General features: G+C 43.7%; 1 protein-coding gene across 3 annotated transcripts in view; it reads left to right on the top strand.

The window, feature by feature from the left end:
- The window catches only part of ADCY8 (adenylate cyclase 8), a gene marked incomplete at both ends in the record, with an annotated part of 213,885 nt that overhangs the window by 85,248 nt on the left and 111,163 nt on the right, over positions 1-17,474 (top strand). For all 3 annotated transcript variants that reach the window (XM_082858592.1, XM_082858591.1, XM_082858590.1), the window contains 2 exons: positions 3,914-4,041; positions 15,436-15,594. In XM_082858592.1, coding sequence (XP_082714718.1) covers positions 3,914-4,041; positions 15,436-15,594 — 287 coding nt within the window. The remainder of the gene's footprint in view (positions 1-3,913; positions 4,042-15,435; positions 15,595-17,474) is intronic.

Raw genomic sequence — 17,474 nt, 5'->3', positions numbered from 1 at the left:
GTCATGATTTCTAATATAACTTTTTAAAGTGCATTCGTAGCACTAATGTTTTTGTTCTGAGAGTCTTTTTTCTTTTCATTTTTTTTTCTGATTACTAAAGCAATACTTGTCCATTATGTAAAATTCAAACATCAAAGATAGAGACAATAGAGAAAGTATGTATCCCTGTAATCTTACCCCTCCTCAAAGATATAACCATCTTTGATAATTTGGTGCCTATATCTCCTCGGTGTTATGTGCATACATGGTTTCATAACTTCTCTGGATTTTTTTCCAAGATTTTTAATCATATCAAAGCCATCAAGATGGGAGGAAAAGGATTATATTAAGACTTACTCGATAAAATTTACAAGACCCTCACCCTACTTTATTTTTCTTTTTCAGTATCTTTTTTCAAAGCAACCTGGCTTTTTTAATGTGAGTTTTTCAAAGCAGTTTCTGGTAAAAAGAAGTTGCTTGGATATTACTGTCAAATCGTCTGACAGCTCATGGGAATTGATCAGAAAAATGTGTCTGCAAATTGACAGAACTTGACAGACGAGAAGACAGGCCTTTCATATTTATATTTATATATACATACATGATTGGTCTATATACACATATGCATATATACATACCATTTATATGGGGCCCACAGTTTTTCAAGGAGGCTGCCAGCTTCACCTTTTGTTTAGAAGAAAAATGAACCCTGGGTTACAAACATCTTCACTTTCCAAAGGGTAATGAACTATTTTACAGATCTCCTTCCAAAACACATTTTTGTCAGGAGATCTACCATTCTGGACTCTGCCATAATTTCTGCAGTTTTGTAAAGAAAGGGCGTGGAGTCCCAAAGTCAAACAGACATGCTGTGAATTCCACTTCTGTCTCTCACTTGCTGTGTGACCTTCACTTCCTTAAGCCATCTGTGAAGTGGCACATGACTCAGAATGTGGTCGTAAAGACTAAACAAGATCAATATAATGCCTTTAACACATAGCCCGGCACATACTATGTGCTCAATAAATACAACTGCCTTTCCCTAAAGTTTTCCAAAATGTTTTCACCTCTGTTTGCATGGAAAAATCACTGCTTTGGAGCTTCTGAATATCATATATAATCCATATCCATTACTTTTTAGCCAGCTGCTCTGTGGCCCAGGAAGTTTTCCATCTGTCTTACACTGAAATTTTCATATCTAAAAACATGGTCTGCCATGTTCAGGGTTATTGTGAGACTCAAAGGAGAAAAGATAAGGCACAGCATTAAATGTGGAGAAGACTCTTTTCAGGTTAGCTGTCACTGGCATTGCTAGTTGACGACCATGCTTACTAAGTTATGTATTAAGGGCAAGGGGACCATTTTCACATGCGTCACATATAGGGAATTGAAACCCACGTATCAGTGGCTTCAGTGACTTATCGAAGGTCAAACAGCTGGTAAATTTGACTAGAATGCGGAGGTCCGATTCTTAGACCAAAGTATTTCCTGCTCTACCTTTTCCCTCCCCCCTCCCCATTGTCAACAGGGAGGCAGATCTCTGTGCTGACCAGGCTACCAACAGCCCGAGTCACAGCACGCTCTGCCCCAGAGACCATCTGAAGGCAAAATGTGGCTGATTGAAGTCACCAACCCCTACCTCCCAGCCTCAGTGTTCCCTGCTGCAGAGTCAGAATAAGGGATTTGCTCTTTTGCAAACAAATGTTAGGAAGTTTTAACTTGTGGCCACATGCGAGATACATATATGTATATGCATATAAAAACTCGCTCCATTGCTGTAGGATATACACAACATATATATATACAGTATATGTAGTATAAATATGTACAGCAATTGTGCGTGTGTGTATTTATATATATATATATATATATATATATATATATATATATACACACACATATATATACACACTTCAATGGATTGAGTTTTTATCATTCATTTCATTTAGTGCCAGGAACTTTCCTTTAGTCCAAGAATATGTCTTTTTACTTTTTTGCTGTTAAAAACACCCTTTCTTTCATAAAGTGATGGGGATAGGTGGTAGTTTGGTTGTTATTTTTGTATGTTGATGGACTTTTCATACTTCCTTGGCAAAGCACAAAACTGAACTCTAGAGAAGCGCCTTGGACCTTCTGGGTTTTTGAAGCTTGTCCCGTGGACTCCACAAATCTGGAAACTGCCAGGACCAGTGGGTCAGGTCTCCCTAGTTCCATTCTGGCCATAACAGTCTAGAGCGTCTTAGAAGAAACAAGTGAAGGTCTTGAGCTTCCCTTTTTGCTCTCTTACAAAATTAGTTGCATTGAAGCAGCCAATAGATAGGAACCACACACTCCTAAAAATAACCACGGGATAGCTGTGCCTGCTATCAGCGTTCTGAAGATCGCATCTGTGCCCATTTGGGAAGGTTGGCAAGGCCCTGGAGATCTGATCCAGACAGGGAAACACCAGAGCCAGTTCTGATTCTCTTTTCCCTGTCTGATATTTGTTTTTTATTGGGAAAGTGATTTCACTTGTTACCCAAACATGATGTCCCAACGCCTGATCAGATTAGGAAACCAGCATGGTGCTTTGTAACTTGGCAGTACCAGGGCATCCACTGTGCTGCTGGCATCTCAAGTAGGCCCCTTTCTGTCTGCAACTCCCCTCCTCATGCCCTTGGACTGTGGTTTCCCAAGGAGAGCCCCTAACCCACAAAGCCATAGACCCACAGGCACCTAGGGCTTCAAATCTAGAAGACATCTCAGAGTCGTTCCGTCCCAACCATCTACCCAAGGAGACCTAGAGAGAATCTGCCTGTGTCACAGATAGAAATGTGAAAGAACGAGGACAGGAGTCCAAGTCATCATCATAGTGATGGGTGACATTAATTTAGTGCCCCATCTGCTGGACCCTATACTAAGCCTTCACATGCCTCATCTTCTTACATCTTTACAATCACACAATGAGGTCCTATTCTTATCCCCATTTTATAGATGAGGCAATGGAGGCTCAGAGGTTAAGTAATTTACCTAAAAACACAGAGTGAGGATGGGGTGGGGGGTCTAGGATTTGATCTGCAATGAGACTCCTCAGCCGGTGCTTTTAGCCCCTATGCTCTACCGCCCCAAGTTCTCTTTGCTCTGTAACCTGCAAAATCCAGCCTATTCCCATCCAATATGAAAGTATGCACCATTTCCTAGGTACCTGTTGCTCTTTGAAACTTTGTAAGGATCATGTCTTCAAGATTGTGAATCCACCAAACAAACAGGTGTGTCCTGCCTCTCACTGGTGAAGTGATCAGGATAAAAATTGTGCCTACCTCCAGGTTCTCGCGAGGGTGCATTCTGTTTAATATATAATAGGGGTTGTTTTAATCATCTTTGTGTCAGGGACAATGCTTGCTTTATGATAGATGCACACCTGATGTTTTTATCGAAGAGCAAGCGTGTGAATCAAGTATGTACAAGACACAGTCAGCCCCTCTTCTTAAGGTGCCAGTACCGTCGTTGGGAAAGGACGTTATGTAGAGTTGGAACAGTTGGCATCCCTAAGTGATTTATTTTTTAAGTGCTTATTGTTGAGCTGGCAACTGATATAAACTGTTAATCCAGAGACATGTCCCGAGAAGAGATACGTCAGTGGGAGGAGGACTTGAGTGTTCAGTGTTCCGCGGGGGATTAAGATCAGAAAGGTACTACACGGCAGAGCTGGGATATGGCCCTGTATCGGTCAAACTCAAAATCCAGTGTTTTTCCACGACTCCGTTCCACCACTGAGCCCTTCAACTCCCCCCTCCAATTTCCTGGGAAGAAAAGAGCGGCACATTTCAAAGGTAGAAGCCCCTGATCCCAAGGTGCAGGGCTGCTGACCCGGCTCCCCTCTTTGCCAAGGCTTTCGGAAGCACTTACCCATCTGTTGACTCAGTCCTTCCCTCTCCCCCCTTGTTCCTTCCAGGAGCATCACTGCCTTCGCATTAAAATCCTGGGGGACTGCTACTACTGCGTTTCGGGACTTCCTGAGCCCCGCCAGGACCACGCCCACTGCTGCGTTGAAATGGGCCTCAGCATGATCAAAACCATCAGGTAATTTGGGACCTTCTCCCTAATACCCGAGCCTTTGATGTGCTTGATGGGAAAGACCAAAACCACCCCATCTATCCTTTGCGGTCGATTACGTGTACGTTGAAATGTGGAGCTCTTTGACTTACTTCATGAAGACTGTATACCCATTAGTTCTCCCATAGGAACCGCTAGCTTCATTATGTTCTAGTTACACCTCCCTTTCAACCCTTTGTGCAACACATTTGTATGACCAATGTCCTTGTGGGGATACAGCAGTGAACATGGTGAGCATAGTACTTGCCCTCAGGGAGATTACAGTGCGGTGGGAAAGATAACTGCATAGACGATTCCAATACGGTACAATACGCTCTGAGACGAATCAAACCAGGGTGCTCGGGGGCGATAGAGAAGTAACAGTGCAATCTGGGGTGCTGGAGAAGACTTTCCAGAGTACAGATGTCTAAGCTGTTACCTGAAAAGTAAGACATTAGATCCTGGAGGTGGAGTGGAGCGCTTGGAAGATAGGTGGCCATGTGCAGGATTCGGGCTGTGCTGTAGTGGCAGCTGGTGGAGCCTGGGGTGGAAATGGTCGTGACAGGTAGATGGCACCCTGGGAGCATGCAGAACCTGCAGGGCCTTCTAAGCCATGCTAAGGGGGTGCATTTTATCCTAAAGCCAACAGGAATCACTGAAGGGCAACCTGGCCGTCTTCACGGGTGTGCGGCAAGTGCTTTTGGCTTCGGTGAGTGTAGCTGACAAATAGAGGCTGAATCAAAGGGGGATGAGCTATTGCGGTCAAGGACTTTGGAGCTAGGCTGTTCATGGCTTTGGGACAGAAGCTCAATATTGCCAAAGCTCCCCTCAAGGTTCCAGAATGTTTGCAGATTCTCCAAGCATCACATCTTCCCACAACCACAGCAAAGGGAGTAAAGAGTGGACACATGGGCAGAAATCTCCGTGGATTATGTCTTCATCTTATAAGGGAAGAAGAGCACTGTTGGAGACAGACCAGAAGACTCTCCTCGTGCACTCGCACCTGGGTTGTGTGGTCTATCGGGCACCCGTGTGGTGCTCGGGAATGTCGGTCTGGATTCAGGTTCAGCCAGGACAACAGCCCCTGCTCCGCACCCGCCAAACACACACCCTCCACTGTAGGCTCAGCTTGCCTGCTGGCTCCCAAGAGCAATCCAGGAACAGGCAAGGGAATCTAAGGAGTTGGAGGCTCCCCTTCTAGAACCCGGCCACAGCCAACGCAGTGTGCCTGACCCTTCTACTTGCTGACAGATCCCTGACTTCATTCGGGTTTCAGGCAGAGTTCTCTGGACATTGGGAAATGCTGTGAAGTCCCCTAGTTAAGAAGAGGGCACAGAAGCCCTTTTCCTAAATATGATCCTGTTCTATTGACGTGACACTGGTCATTTCAATACTGAGCCTGAAATCACAGTCTGGGTGGGCAGATATGCCCCACGGGTGGGCCCTCAGGGTCCCACCTCTGGAACTTACCCACAACCAGGGCCTGATCAAGGCAGTGAGGTGCTTTGCCATGAGGTATAGGATGAAAATCCAACCATAACCATCCCTAAGACCAAGTAGGCAGGTGGAGAGAGACTGGAAATGTCCACTCCGCTGTTACCCCCTCTTTCACAGAGATGCAGATGTTTCCCCCAGTAGGGACCGTGGAGAAGTAGCCCACCACTCCCACCCAGAGTTTCCTTTTGATCAGCCTTTGGTAGATGGAAAAGGCTGCAGGTGCTTCTTGCTGTTAATTTGGACACTTAGGAGTCTTGCCCTGAAAACTAAGATGAATTGTGATATGTTGACTGGTTTCAAGGGAGGCAGTGGGACCGACACCCAGAAGCCCCAATGCCTTGTACCAACTCTACAGCTGGTGAGGTGTGCAAATGCTATTCTGTCAGTAAATCAGTGCGTCGGTCAACAAATAATTTGTTGAGTTCTACCATGTGTCAGACACTGTGTTAAGCGCTGGAAATACAGTGATGAACAAGTCACTCAGGGGTCCTTCTCTTGTCTGTAGGTGCCCATTAGAGATATTACTTGGAGGCTTGTCTATGAAATGAGGAAGTTGGACTAGACCTCTTCTGAAGCCTCTGAAAGTCTGTGATTTACCAACCATGTCAAAATCAAGTTTAAGCAGCAAAACTTTCCTTTCTTTTTTCTTTCTTTCTCTAAATTTTTAAGATATAATTGACAAAGTTGTTTATATTTAAAGTGCACAATGTGGTGATTTGATATACTTACACATTTTTTTTTTTTTTTTTTTTGCGGTACGCGGGCCTCTCACTGTTGTGGCCTCTCCCGCTGCGGAGCACAGGCTCCGGACGCACAGGCTCAGTGGCCATGGCTCGCGGGCCCAGCCGCTCCGTGGCATGTGGGATCCTCCCGGACCGAGGCACGAACCCGTGTCCCCTGCATCGGCAGGCGGACTCTCAACCACTGTGCCACCAGGGAAGCCCCTATACTTACACATTTTTAAATGATTATCACAATCAAGTTAATGAACACATCCATCACCTCACGTAGTTATCTTTTTTTTGATGAGAATGCTTAAGACCTACTCTTGGCAAATTTCAAGTATACGATAAGTATTATTAACTATAGTCACCATGTTTACATTAGAACCTCAGAACCTATTCATCTTAAAATGAAAGTTTGTACCCCATGACCAACAGTTACCCTTTTCCCTACCACAATCCTAGCCCCTGATGACCACCTTTCTACTGTTTCTATCAGTGCAACTTTTTTTTTAGATTCCACATATAAGTGGTACCATAGAGTATTTATCTTTCTCTGTCTGGCTTATTGCACTAAGCATAACGTTCTCCACATTCATCCATATTGCCGCCGATAGCAGGATTTCCTCTTTTTTAGGGCTGAATAATATTCCTGTGTGTGTGTGTGTGTGTGTGTGTGTGTGTGTGTGTGTGTAGAGAAAAAGAGAGGGAGAAAGAAAGGAAGGAAGGAAGGAAGGAAGGGAGAATAACTTTTTTATCCGTTCATCCACAGACTTTCCATAAGAGTTCCCATCTTGAACTTAAGCAGAAGATATGCTGCAGAGATGGCATTGCAGAAGAAATAAACATTGATTATCAAAATGCTTTAAGGGGCTTCCCTGGGCGCAGTGGTTGAGGGTCCGCCTGCCGATGCAGGGGACACGGGTTCGTGCCCTGGTCCGGGAGGATCCCACATGCCGCGGAGCGGCTGGGCCTGTGAGCCATGGCCACTGAGCCTGTGCATCTGGAGCCTGTGCTCCGCAACGGGAGAGGCCCACTTAACGCAAAAAACAAACAAAAAACAAACAAACAAACAAAAAAAACGGACAGACAGAACCCTAGGACAAAAACAAGGGTTTTTGTTTTTGTCCTCTGTGCGGAAATCTCTCCGCTTTGCCCCCCGCACCCCTGTTGCTGTGCTCTCCTCCGTGGCTCTGAAGCTCCCCCCCTGCCACCACCCCTCCCTCCACCAATGAAAGGGCTTCCTAGTGTGTGGAAACTTTTCCTCCTTCACGGCTCCCTCCCAGAGGGGCAGTTCCAGTCCCTCTTCTTTTGTCTCTGTTTTTTCTTTTTTTCTTTTGCCCTACCCAGGTACGTGGGGAGTTTCTTGCCTTTTGGGAGGTCTGAGGTCTTCTGCCAGCGTTCAGTAGGTGTTCTGTAGGAGTTGTTCCAGGTGTAGATGTATTTCTGATGTATCTGTGGGGAGGAAGGTGATCTCCACATCTTATTCCTCCGCCATCTTGAAGGTCCCTCCACGTTGGTCCTTTTGACCGAGATCCAAAGATTGTTTCCCTATACACACACATATATATATATGTGGTGTGTATATGTGTGTACATATGTATACGTGTATGGTGTGTATGTGTGTTTGTGCGTGTGCTTGCATGCAGATGTGTAGATATGCATCAGTATGTGAGCACCTATGTGTCTATCCTTGTGTGTGCGTGTGTATGTTTGTGCATATATATACATATACTTGTGTGTTAAGGATTTGAAGCAGGCCTTGGTGATGCCTACAATTCTAAACTCAGTCAATGGAGTTGGTGCACAGATAGTTGGTGACCTTGGAAGACATACTGGGGCTTCATTCCTCAGGCAGTGGGAAGTCACTGACACTTGAAGTGGGGAAGTGTCATGTTCTGATCTGGGCTTGAGGAGGGTAACCATGGAGATGGATAACTCTGTCTCCAGTTTACTCTAGATGAGAGAAATCAGAGGCCAAGGGGAATGAAACTGGCTGGGAGATATTTTTGTAACAGTCCAGTAAAGAGAACTAAGGACCTGAAATAGAGCAGTAGCTGTGAAATAGGAAAAGGTTATAATCCTCCAAAGCTGAGACCCCGAGTCCCCCAAGACACCATATGTGACATAGAAGTTTAAATTAAATCAAATGTTTATCATTATAGTAAACTTACCTTATCAGTTGGTAATACTCTAAGTATTTTGGACAGGGTTCCACTTTATTAAAGATAGAGTTTGTTGCTGGATGTGATCACAGCAATGGTTCCTTGAAAGAGTGACTATAGCACCATGAGATGACTTAAAGGGAACGTACTAACCTTGACCTGCAGTCAACAGACATAACCTGGTTCCTGCTTCTTCCCATTATTAGGTGTGTGGCTGGGGATGAATGTGACTTAACTTCTCAGAGCCTACATGGCCTCTTCTGTGAAATGGGAATCATAAGATCCCAAATTCAGAGTGTTCTTTTGAAAATTTAAGTAGATAGTATGCATGTTATCACCCTAGAAACATTTTTTAATAGGATCTTGCCATTAGGGCTGAGACTGGACACTGGAAAATTTGACTCAGTTAAGTTACAGAAAGCTATTCTAGTAAAATAATAATAACAATAACTAGGGTTTAATGAACACCTACTATGTGCCATCAGCTGAGATAAGGGTTTTACATACGTTAGCTCATTTAGTCCTTATAACAATCCTGGGAGTTAGGCAGGGGTGGAGAGCAAGATATTGAACAGCTAGTATGGCTAAAGCATGGACTAATCACAAGAGGCCAGGGGAGCCAATCAGAATGGATGTTAACCATAAACAACCAGTATAGCTATATGGGTACATCCGGACTAAGCTCTGGAATTAGGCTCCTACTTTACCAATGAGGAAACTGGAGCTTACGGAGTTTGGGTAATTGCCTGAAATCACACAGCTGGTCGGTGGCAGAATAAGGGCACCAATCCAGAACCATCTGACGCCAAAGCCATTGGTCTTAACAATTATGGCATCCCACCTCCTAGCTCCAGATTTCTGCAATTGTTTCTGATGCCTGAAATCTGCCATTGATACCCAAAGGATCAAAGTATAGCCTAGGAGGTCTCACATACATCCTTAATAAGTTAGCAGAACTGACACTGAGAGGGAAGAAAAGTCAGTAAACTTCTGACAGTAACAAGATCATAAGCCTTAATCAAGCCTCTTAGTAATTTATTCCATCAAAAAAAAACCACTTGATTTTAGAAACATGATATTAGCTAGATGAATGGCAAAAAAAAGTGATTGAATATAACTTTATTTCTAATAAAGCATTTAATAGCATCTCATGGATGTCTGTTCATAAAATTTAATTAATTAATATAGGCTTAGATAATAATTCCATTACGTAGATTGAAAAGGGGCTCCAGGTGGCTCCTCTTCACGTGCCCTGGCTCTATTTTGGAAAGACTTGATAGCTGAGGAGACACTAGAGCTGACGGTGGGCTGTGTTATATGCAGTATCTTTATTAATAATCTCCAAAGCTCCCTTGATGAATCTTAATGAAAATTACAGAGCCTGGTCTTTTCAGCACAGTTGCTAAAAAGGCATGGAATGACACCAGAATGTCAAGCAGGAACTGGCTCGTCCCTGACGGTTAATTGGAACAAAGGTCTTAATCCTTGTGATGGGGTTGCCCTGCCAAGCAACATGGCAGGACGAGGAATGAAAAGCATTCCTCCCTGGAGGCAAGAGTGCCCAAGCCCCCTGCATGCCTCGCGGCATCTGTTCCTCCTCCTCTCTCCCTCCTGTAGTTCTTTTTTGCTTTGTCTCCTTCTCTCCCTTGCTTCTCTCTCTGTCTCTTTCCTCCTCAAACCCCCTTTCTCACCTTGTTCTGAAAAGTCCCTGACAACAGCATCCGTAAGGCTGCACTTCTCTTTGAAATGCATCAGAGTTGCCTTTAACATGAACAAGTATTCTTTTTGCAAAATTATTGACCATGGTGAAGACTGAAACTATCTGGTAACAGTAGCTGATAAAGCTAATGTTGATTGAATGCTCACCATGTGCCAGACACTATACGAAATAACCTTCCTGACTCACCTCACCTAATACTGACCACGGCCCTGAGAGGAAAATAACTATTACTTTCCCCAATTTTCAGACGAGGAACTTGAAATTCTTGTAGGATAAGTAACTTCCGGCCAATGACACGCAGCCTAAGCAGCAGCGCAAAGACCCTGAGGCATGCTCATCTGACTCCCTAAATGTCTAAAGGCAGGGAAATGGTTAGATAAAAGTTTTGCATATTACAAACTAGGGAAATGGGTAACCATTAAGTACCATGACTTACATTAATATTCAATGGCATAAGAAAATGCTTGTGAGTTTAAAGAAGTACGCATTGCAGAGTACGAACACACACACACACACACCATTTAGGGCAACCTTAGTTTTTTAAAAATCTACTTTTACAGAGAGAGAAAGACATAGAGCTCAGTGTGGGAAAGGGGTGGCTGGATTGCTTCTCTTGCTTTTCTCTCATGCAGTCCACACTGTTTTTGAACAGGAATCCTGCTCCAGGTTTTCCCATTACCTTTCCACCCCCAAAAGCAAGAGGGTGATGCTGAAGGAGTGCAGGCAGCAGGAAGGTGTCCAAAGAGCTCTCAGCTTGCAGTCTGGCATTGTGAGGGCCGATCAGGACCCATTACTTCCTGACCTTGAGCGAGTGACTTAACCTCTCTCCGCTCCCGCCTCCTTAGCTGTAAAATGGGGGGAAACCATCCTAATGCAATCTCCATAAATACAGGAACTGATTTTCTGATTTGTCTGTTTCGTTCCCTGCTTATATCTGCAGAGGACTTCAAGAGATGCTTGTTGAACAAATGAACAAATGAGATAAATGAACTGTATATGTAGCGTAGGGTGAGAATGAAACAGCATCTTTTATGAAGATAAAAGGCCAACACAGAAGAGATAATATTTACATCTTAACTCTCTTGGAGCCGCAGTTCCCTCATCTGTAAAATGGAAATTTATAATGCTGATAGATATCTACCTATCAGAACTGTTGTGGGCACCAGAATGAAGTACTTTGTGAAACTGCAGCTTCCACGCTAGGATAAGACACGGTAGCTTTCCAACTTTTTAGAAGCAGATGGGCCCCATGGTTTGTAAGGCAGGCTGACTCTGAAGTCCAGCAAAGGCTATAGGATAGATCATGGTTGAAGGCAAAGTCGGGCTCCATGGCCGCCATGCTGGCAGCTCCCACCCCAACAGTGAGTGACCCCTGAGGTACCCTCAGTGAACTCTGGAATCTACAGAAGGGAGCTTGCTATAGTCTGCTGACTTTTGGAATTAGCTGGCAGAGACTGTGTCATCCATCTATTGGGCAGAGCCAGACCAAACCCCAGTGGTTCATGTACCCCTAAGCATGGCTCCTTTTTCAACATAAACCATTCAGGGTAGAGGAAATGGACCACTACATTTAGGCTAACACACCTGGGGTGAAATTCCAACTATTCCACCTCTATACGTGTGACCTAAAGAAAGGAACTTCTTGGAACTCAGTTTCCTAATTTGTAAAATGGTACTGGTAATGGTACCCAGGTACCATTACCTGGGTAATTACCTGGGTACCATTACCTGGGCACCATTACTGGTAATGGTACCAGGTACTTGCACAGAACACCCTGCACAGTGACCGTAGTTGACGTCCATAACTAACTCCCTTGTTTTTCCATTTTTCCCAGAATGTCCAAGGGCACTGTCATCTAGGGAGCTGAGGACCAATCACTCAGTTCTTACTACACTGTAAATTAGTTCATCCTCTTTGAACCAATATATGTCTAGGAACTGCCCAGTTGGTATATGAAATGGGTTGGTTGAAGCTATTTAGATGTAAATAGAGCAAATGCAGGCACGATTTTAGCAGGAAAGGGCAGTGCGATCAATTCATAATTTTTTTTTGGTCTGATTCAACCTGTATATAGTTGTATAATTATAAATTGGTAATTTTGTTAATTACTAACAAAAATTAGTAGTAGCCACTATTTTTGAGTGTTCAAACTGCACCAGGTTAAGTGCTTTATATACATGATTTTATAAACTATCCTAACAAAACTATCCTAAACTATCCTGCAAAAATCTAGTTCTCTTTCCCGTTGCACCTAAGAAAACTGGGACTCAGAGACTAATGCAACTAGCGTGAGTCCCACAGGTAGTAAGGTGAGACACCTAACTTCACATCCAGGCCTGCTTTAATGCAGACTCCATGCCCCTTGGTGGTGTTGAGAGTCACTTGCTTTGAGAAGCCCATATCATTCCCATTTTACAGAGGAGAATTTACTTCCTTTGCTCCAGTTTCCACAGCCAGCAAGGGGTAGATGCAGCATTAGAACTCCAGTCTCTGCTCCCAAAGCTGAGGAGTTGGATGTACTTCACCCACAGTACCAATCTGCCACTCTGCTGAAGTTTGTCTCTCTATTCATCCATTTATTTAACGGTGGAGAAAGTCTAATCTACAGATCAATGATGGCTGTCATTTCTCCAGCACCATCGATGGATTGGTTAATTGGCTAAAAAATGAACTATTTGAAGCATTTCAACTGAAAGAACATTTCTAAGGTTCTTCGTCTTTTATTATATACCAAACACTCGTCTTTAATAGTTCAATTAAAGGAAATGACATCATCGCTCTTATGCTGGTAAACTGTTGCATTATTGGTACCCAGCTTGATCTAGAGCTACAAAAAATAATAATAACTATTAAGTGGAGTCTTTATTGAAAATAAATCTTAGCTAGAAGCCCTCCATGAAAACAGATGAGAGCAAAGCTGCTTTAATTGAAAGGGAAAGATGTAGAGGGTCTCCCCACTCCCCAACTGGCAGGGCCAAACACACCTCCGTGGTTCCCCTGGGACTCTTAGAAGCATCTTGGGACAACAAGGGGCTGTAGAGCAAGAAAGGTTTTGAGCTTTGTCCATGAATTCAACAAATACTTCTGAGCACTACGTGCGAAGCGCTGTGCTAAGTGTGGGCACATGGAAATGAAAGATGGTACCCCTGCCCTCCAGAAGCTCAGAGTTTGTGGAGAAAAAGAGCGGGTGCAGATGTTTATAAGGCGAGTGATCTATAGGCCTTTCTTTTTCTTTACTTGCGACTGACGAGGCACAGCAAAGCAACGGTGGGGCTCTACTTCGGAAAAATTGAAAAGGGACCCGTAACTCAGAGCAGAATTCCCTCCATTTTAGCATCAAGAATGCTCAAAGGCCCCCTCCCCCCTCAAGAACAGATCTTGAAACACATGGAATGTGTTTGTAGTCCTATGCAACCGCTGGGTAACCTTTCCAAAGAGGATGGCTGTCTGTAAATTATTCATTACTTCTCCGTCATTTCATTCTTCTCTTTTATTAAGTCAAATCCCAGACACAACAAAAAGAAGAACAGTGCAATGAAAAAGTTTGTCTTCTTATGATATTTGTTTTGTAGAAGAAAATTAAAAATCTAAATGTCTTTTCATTAAGATGTTCCAGTGCGTTCCCTGTACCATGCTAATTGCCTAATGGCATTAGCATGGTGTGCTGTTTAATAGACCCTCACAATTAGTTGGCAAAGCACTTTAACAGCCATTATCTCCTTTGGGGCTCACAAAGGCTCTGTGAGTGAAACAATCAGCTAGAGCTTTATTCTACAACCACTGAAACTCTGGGTAAGATTAAGCTATTTGCCCAGAATCACACAGCACATACAGTGTCTATGTTGCAAGGAGTATGAGGTTTGAAAAACAGCAGCTCCAGTTTTGTCTTAGAATCATGCTTACCAGCTGTGTGGCCACAAGAAAATAGGTTAACTTTCCTGCAGTTCCTCCATATGTGACAAGCAACCCAGTAGTCCTTAGTATGTGCCAGAGACTATTCTCAACTCTCTACATATCTTTATTCACTTAACCCTGACAATGCTATTATCCTCCCATTTTATAGACAGAAGTTAAGTAACGTGCCTAAGGTCATGCAGCTAGTAAGTGGCAGAGCAAGATATAAACTCAGGTAGTCTGGCACTAGAGTCCATATTACACCCTCTACTATAGTGATGCTGGGCACACTTCAAAACTAAAATTGTTTGAAATTTTTTTTTTTTTTTTTTTTGCGTTATGCGGGCCTCTTACTGTTGTGGCCTCTCCCGTTGCGGAGCACAGGCTCCGGACACGCAGGCTCAGCGGCCATGGCTCACGGGCCCAGCCGCTTCGCAGCATGTGGGATCTTCCCGGACCGGGGCATGAACCCACGTCCCCTGCATCGGCAGGCGGACTCTCAACCACTGCGCCACCAGGGAAGCCCCTATTTGAAATATTTTGAAAATGAAGAAGGAATGTGTGTGCCCAGAGGAAACTCCTGATGGTAGAAATCTTCCTGTTTTCTTAAGCTGCCTCCTCCCCCATGCTTACAGTCAGAGGTCAGTCTGACACAGACCCTGTAAGGTGGCTAAAGTCAACCCATAATCAAATTCTGGTAAAGATAAAACACAAAAGCTATGGATGGAAGTTGCATCACTGTCTTCCTGCTTCCCAGCCATTGACCCAGCTCAGCCCTGGGATGTGAACTCCAGAGAACACTGCTCTAAGGAGTCAGGAGGTCAGGAAAGGGTTTCAGACAAGGCAGTGATGGAGGGACAAGGTCACTTTTGTGTTTGTGATAGCCATGTAGAGCATGATAGAACATGAGCTGGAAGGTGGTCAGGCTGAGGCAGGGAGCCCAGACTGAAGCCTGATGGTGGCCTGAACTAGAGTGTTGGTATGAGGAATGGAGAGAAGAAAATGGAATAAAAATTAAAATATTTAGGTTGGAAATGGAGTGTGCAGTGAAGTGCAGAACCTATAATCTATCCCAGGTTTGTACAGTGGTGAGTAGAGAGAGAGATTGATGCCATTCCCTGAGACAGAAGTTATATAGGATGAGCAGGTTTGGGGAGAAGGGTGATAAGGGCCCTTACACGTTCAGATAAAAGACTAGTAGAGTTTGGAGGAGGAAGGGTATCTTTCTGTTATCAGGAAATCCAAGTAGGCTTCATGGAAGAGGTGGCATATGAATGGACAGGAGTTGAACTTATGGAGTAGGCAAGACCCAGGCTGCCACCCAGGCCAAGGGTGCCTACACTGGCCTTTTACATGTGTCTCTGCATTCACCTATGTCAACAGGTATGTGCGGTCAAGGACGAAGCATGATGTTGACATGCGGATTGGAATCCACTCGGGCTCAGTGCTATGTGGCGTGTTGGGTCTACGGAAGTGGCAGTTTGATGTCTGGTCTTGGGATGTGGATATTGCGAACAAACTTGAATCTGGAGGAATCCCTGGGTAAGCCGAAGCAAAACCCTCTTCTTGCTTAACACTTATCATTTGCTCCCTTTGTGACAGTGGGTTTCCCATGTGCAGAATTCAGAAGTATATGTCCAAGAAGCAATTATTTTGGAAGTGACAGAACATTAAAACATCATGCAAATATTGGCCTCAAAACTTTAGTGACATTTGTCATAGGCAATGAGGACGGTGAGATGACACTCAGGTGTTCAGGACCTAGCCCTGCAAAGCGTTGGTTTTCAGATTTGATTTTACATTGGAACCAGAAGAGGAGCATTTTAAAACTCCTGGTGTTCCTAAAAAAAAAAAAAATCCTGGTTTTCCAGACCCCAGACCAGTTCATGTAAAGCAAAATCTGTGCAGAATCTATTTTAAGTTCTTAAAGCAATTCTCATGGGCAGCCAGGGTTAAGACTTACAGACCTGCTATATGACCTTACCCTTCCTTTGAAAACTCAGACATATCTCTGAACTTTCCATGATTTGAAATTGTTTGGCTTTTTATTTTTCTGCTTTTTTAATGTCTGTTATTTCCCCTTCCTATCAATCGCTATTTGTAGGGAAAAAACTCAGCTTACTTTTCCTTTCAATGAGCGAGATAGCCCCCAATTCTAAACACATCTTGAGTAGTGCTAAATACCATGAATACATCATATCATTTGATCTCACCCCACGTAGTAAATCGTGGCTTCCTTGTTTTAATGGGGAGACTGAGGCTCAAAGAAGTTAAATCTGTCACATAAACGCAGCTATTAAGTGCCTCACTACCCATCACTGTCTTCCATTGTTAATTTATCAGTCCAGTTTGTTCAAGATTGTCCTTTTATTATGAATCTCCAGTCCCTCTGTGTTCCCAGTGCGTAGCGTGCTGTATAGAACCTAGGAAGAAGGGAGGGAGGCGTCCAACGCCACGGCATAATGATCGATAGTCTGTAACCCGCAGTCATGCAGAACCCATACGCAGTTTGTTAAACCATCAGTAGCTACGCCCTACCCTCAGAGTTTCTGATCGCTGTGTCTGGGATGGGAACCGAGAATATGCCTCCCTAACAAGCTCCCAGGTGATGCTGACGCTGCTGGCCTTGGTACCTCATTTTGAGGATCACTGTTCTCAAACTTTAGTTAAATGAAACAATGTATATAAAGTCCTTTGCTCAGGAAATAGCTGTGGTTGTAGTAATGACCCTATGATGTAGCTGTAGGGTCTTGGAAAGACTCTGAAAGTGAATGTTTTTGTCTCAATCCAGCACTGCCATCTACCGCTGATGGGACTTTGGTCTAGTTACTTACTCACTGCCTCTGAGCCAGTTTCACTGTCAGCAAAGTGAGGGGAAAAAAAACGCCTTATCACCTATAGTTGTTGGAAGAATGGAAATTATATGAGATGATGCATGGATCAAAGCACATAGAATACATTTGGCTACAAAGTAACATCTACACAAAATAAGTGTTGCCCAACTGTTAGATCTTATTTACTATCATGACTGTTATTGGTATATCCTGGCATTTAAAATTATCAGAAAGTGTCAGAGTTACCTGACATTCAATATAGGAGAATATTGTCTGAGAACTGACTCATTTCCTTAGAGGGAAATGTAATCCCCAGACTCTCAGCTGCAAATGCATTACTCCAAAGCTCAAGGTAGTAGCAAGGATGAAAATGAACACCTAAAATCCAGTTTCTATCAAAGCATTTAAATATTGATTAGAACTTCAGCAGAAGGATCAGGAATAAGTAATGGCAAGGATGACTTTCACTATGGAAAACATAATATTGATTTAGGATATGCAAATATTAGTCCCTCGAGCGTTGACAGCAGAATAATAAAATGTAGAATCTAGAGAAAATACCAAATGGGGTGGTATTTCACTTGATTA

Source organism: Leucopleurus acutus (assembly GCF_964270905.1).
Source record: "Leucopleurus acutus genome assembly, chromosome: 17".
Taxonomy (NCBI): Eukaryota; Metazoa; Chordata; class Mammalia; order Artiodactyla; family Delphinidae; genus Leucopleurus; species Leucopleurus acutus.
Note: the sequence above shows the minus strand (reverse complement) of the source record. Positions and strands in the feature narration are given on the sequence as shown.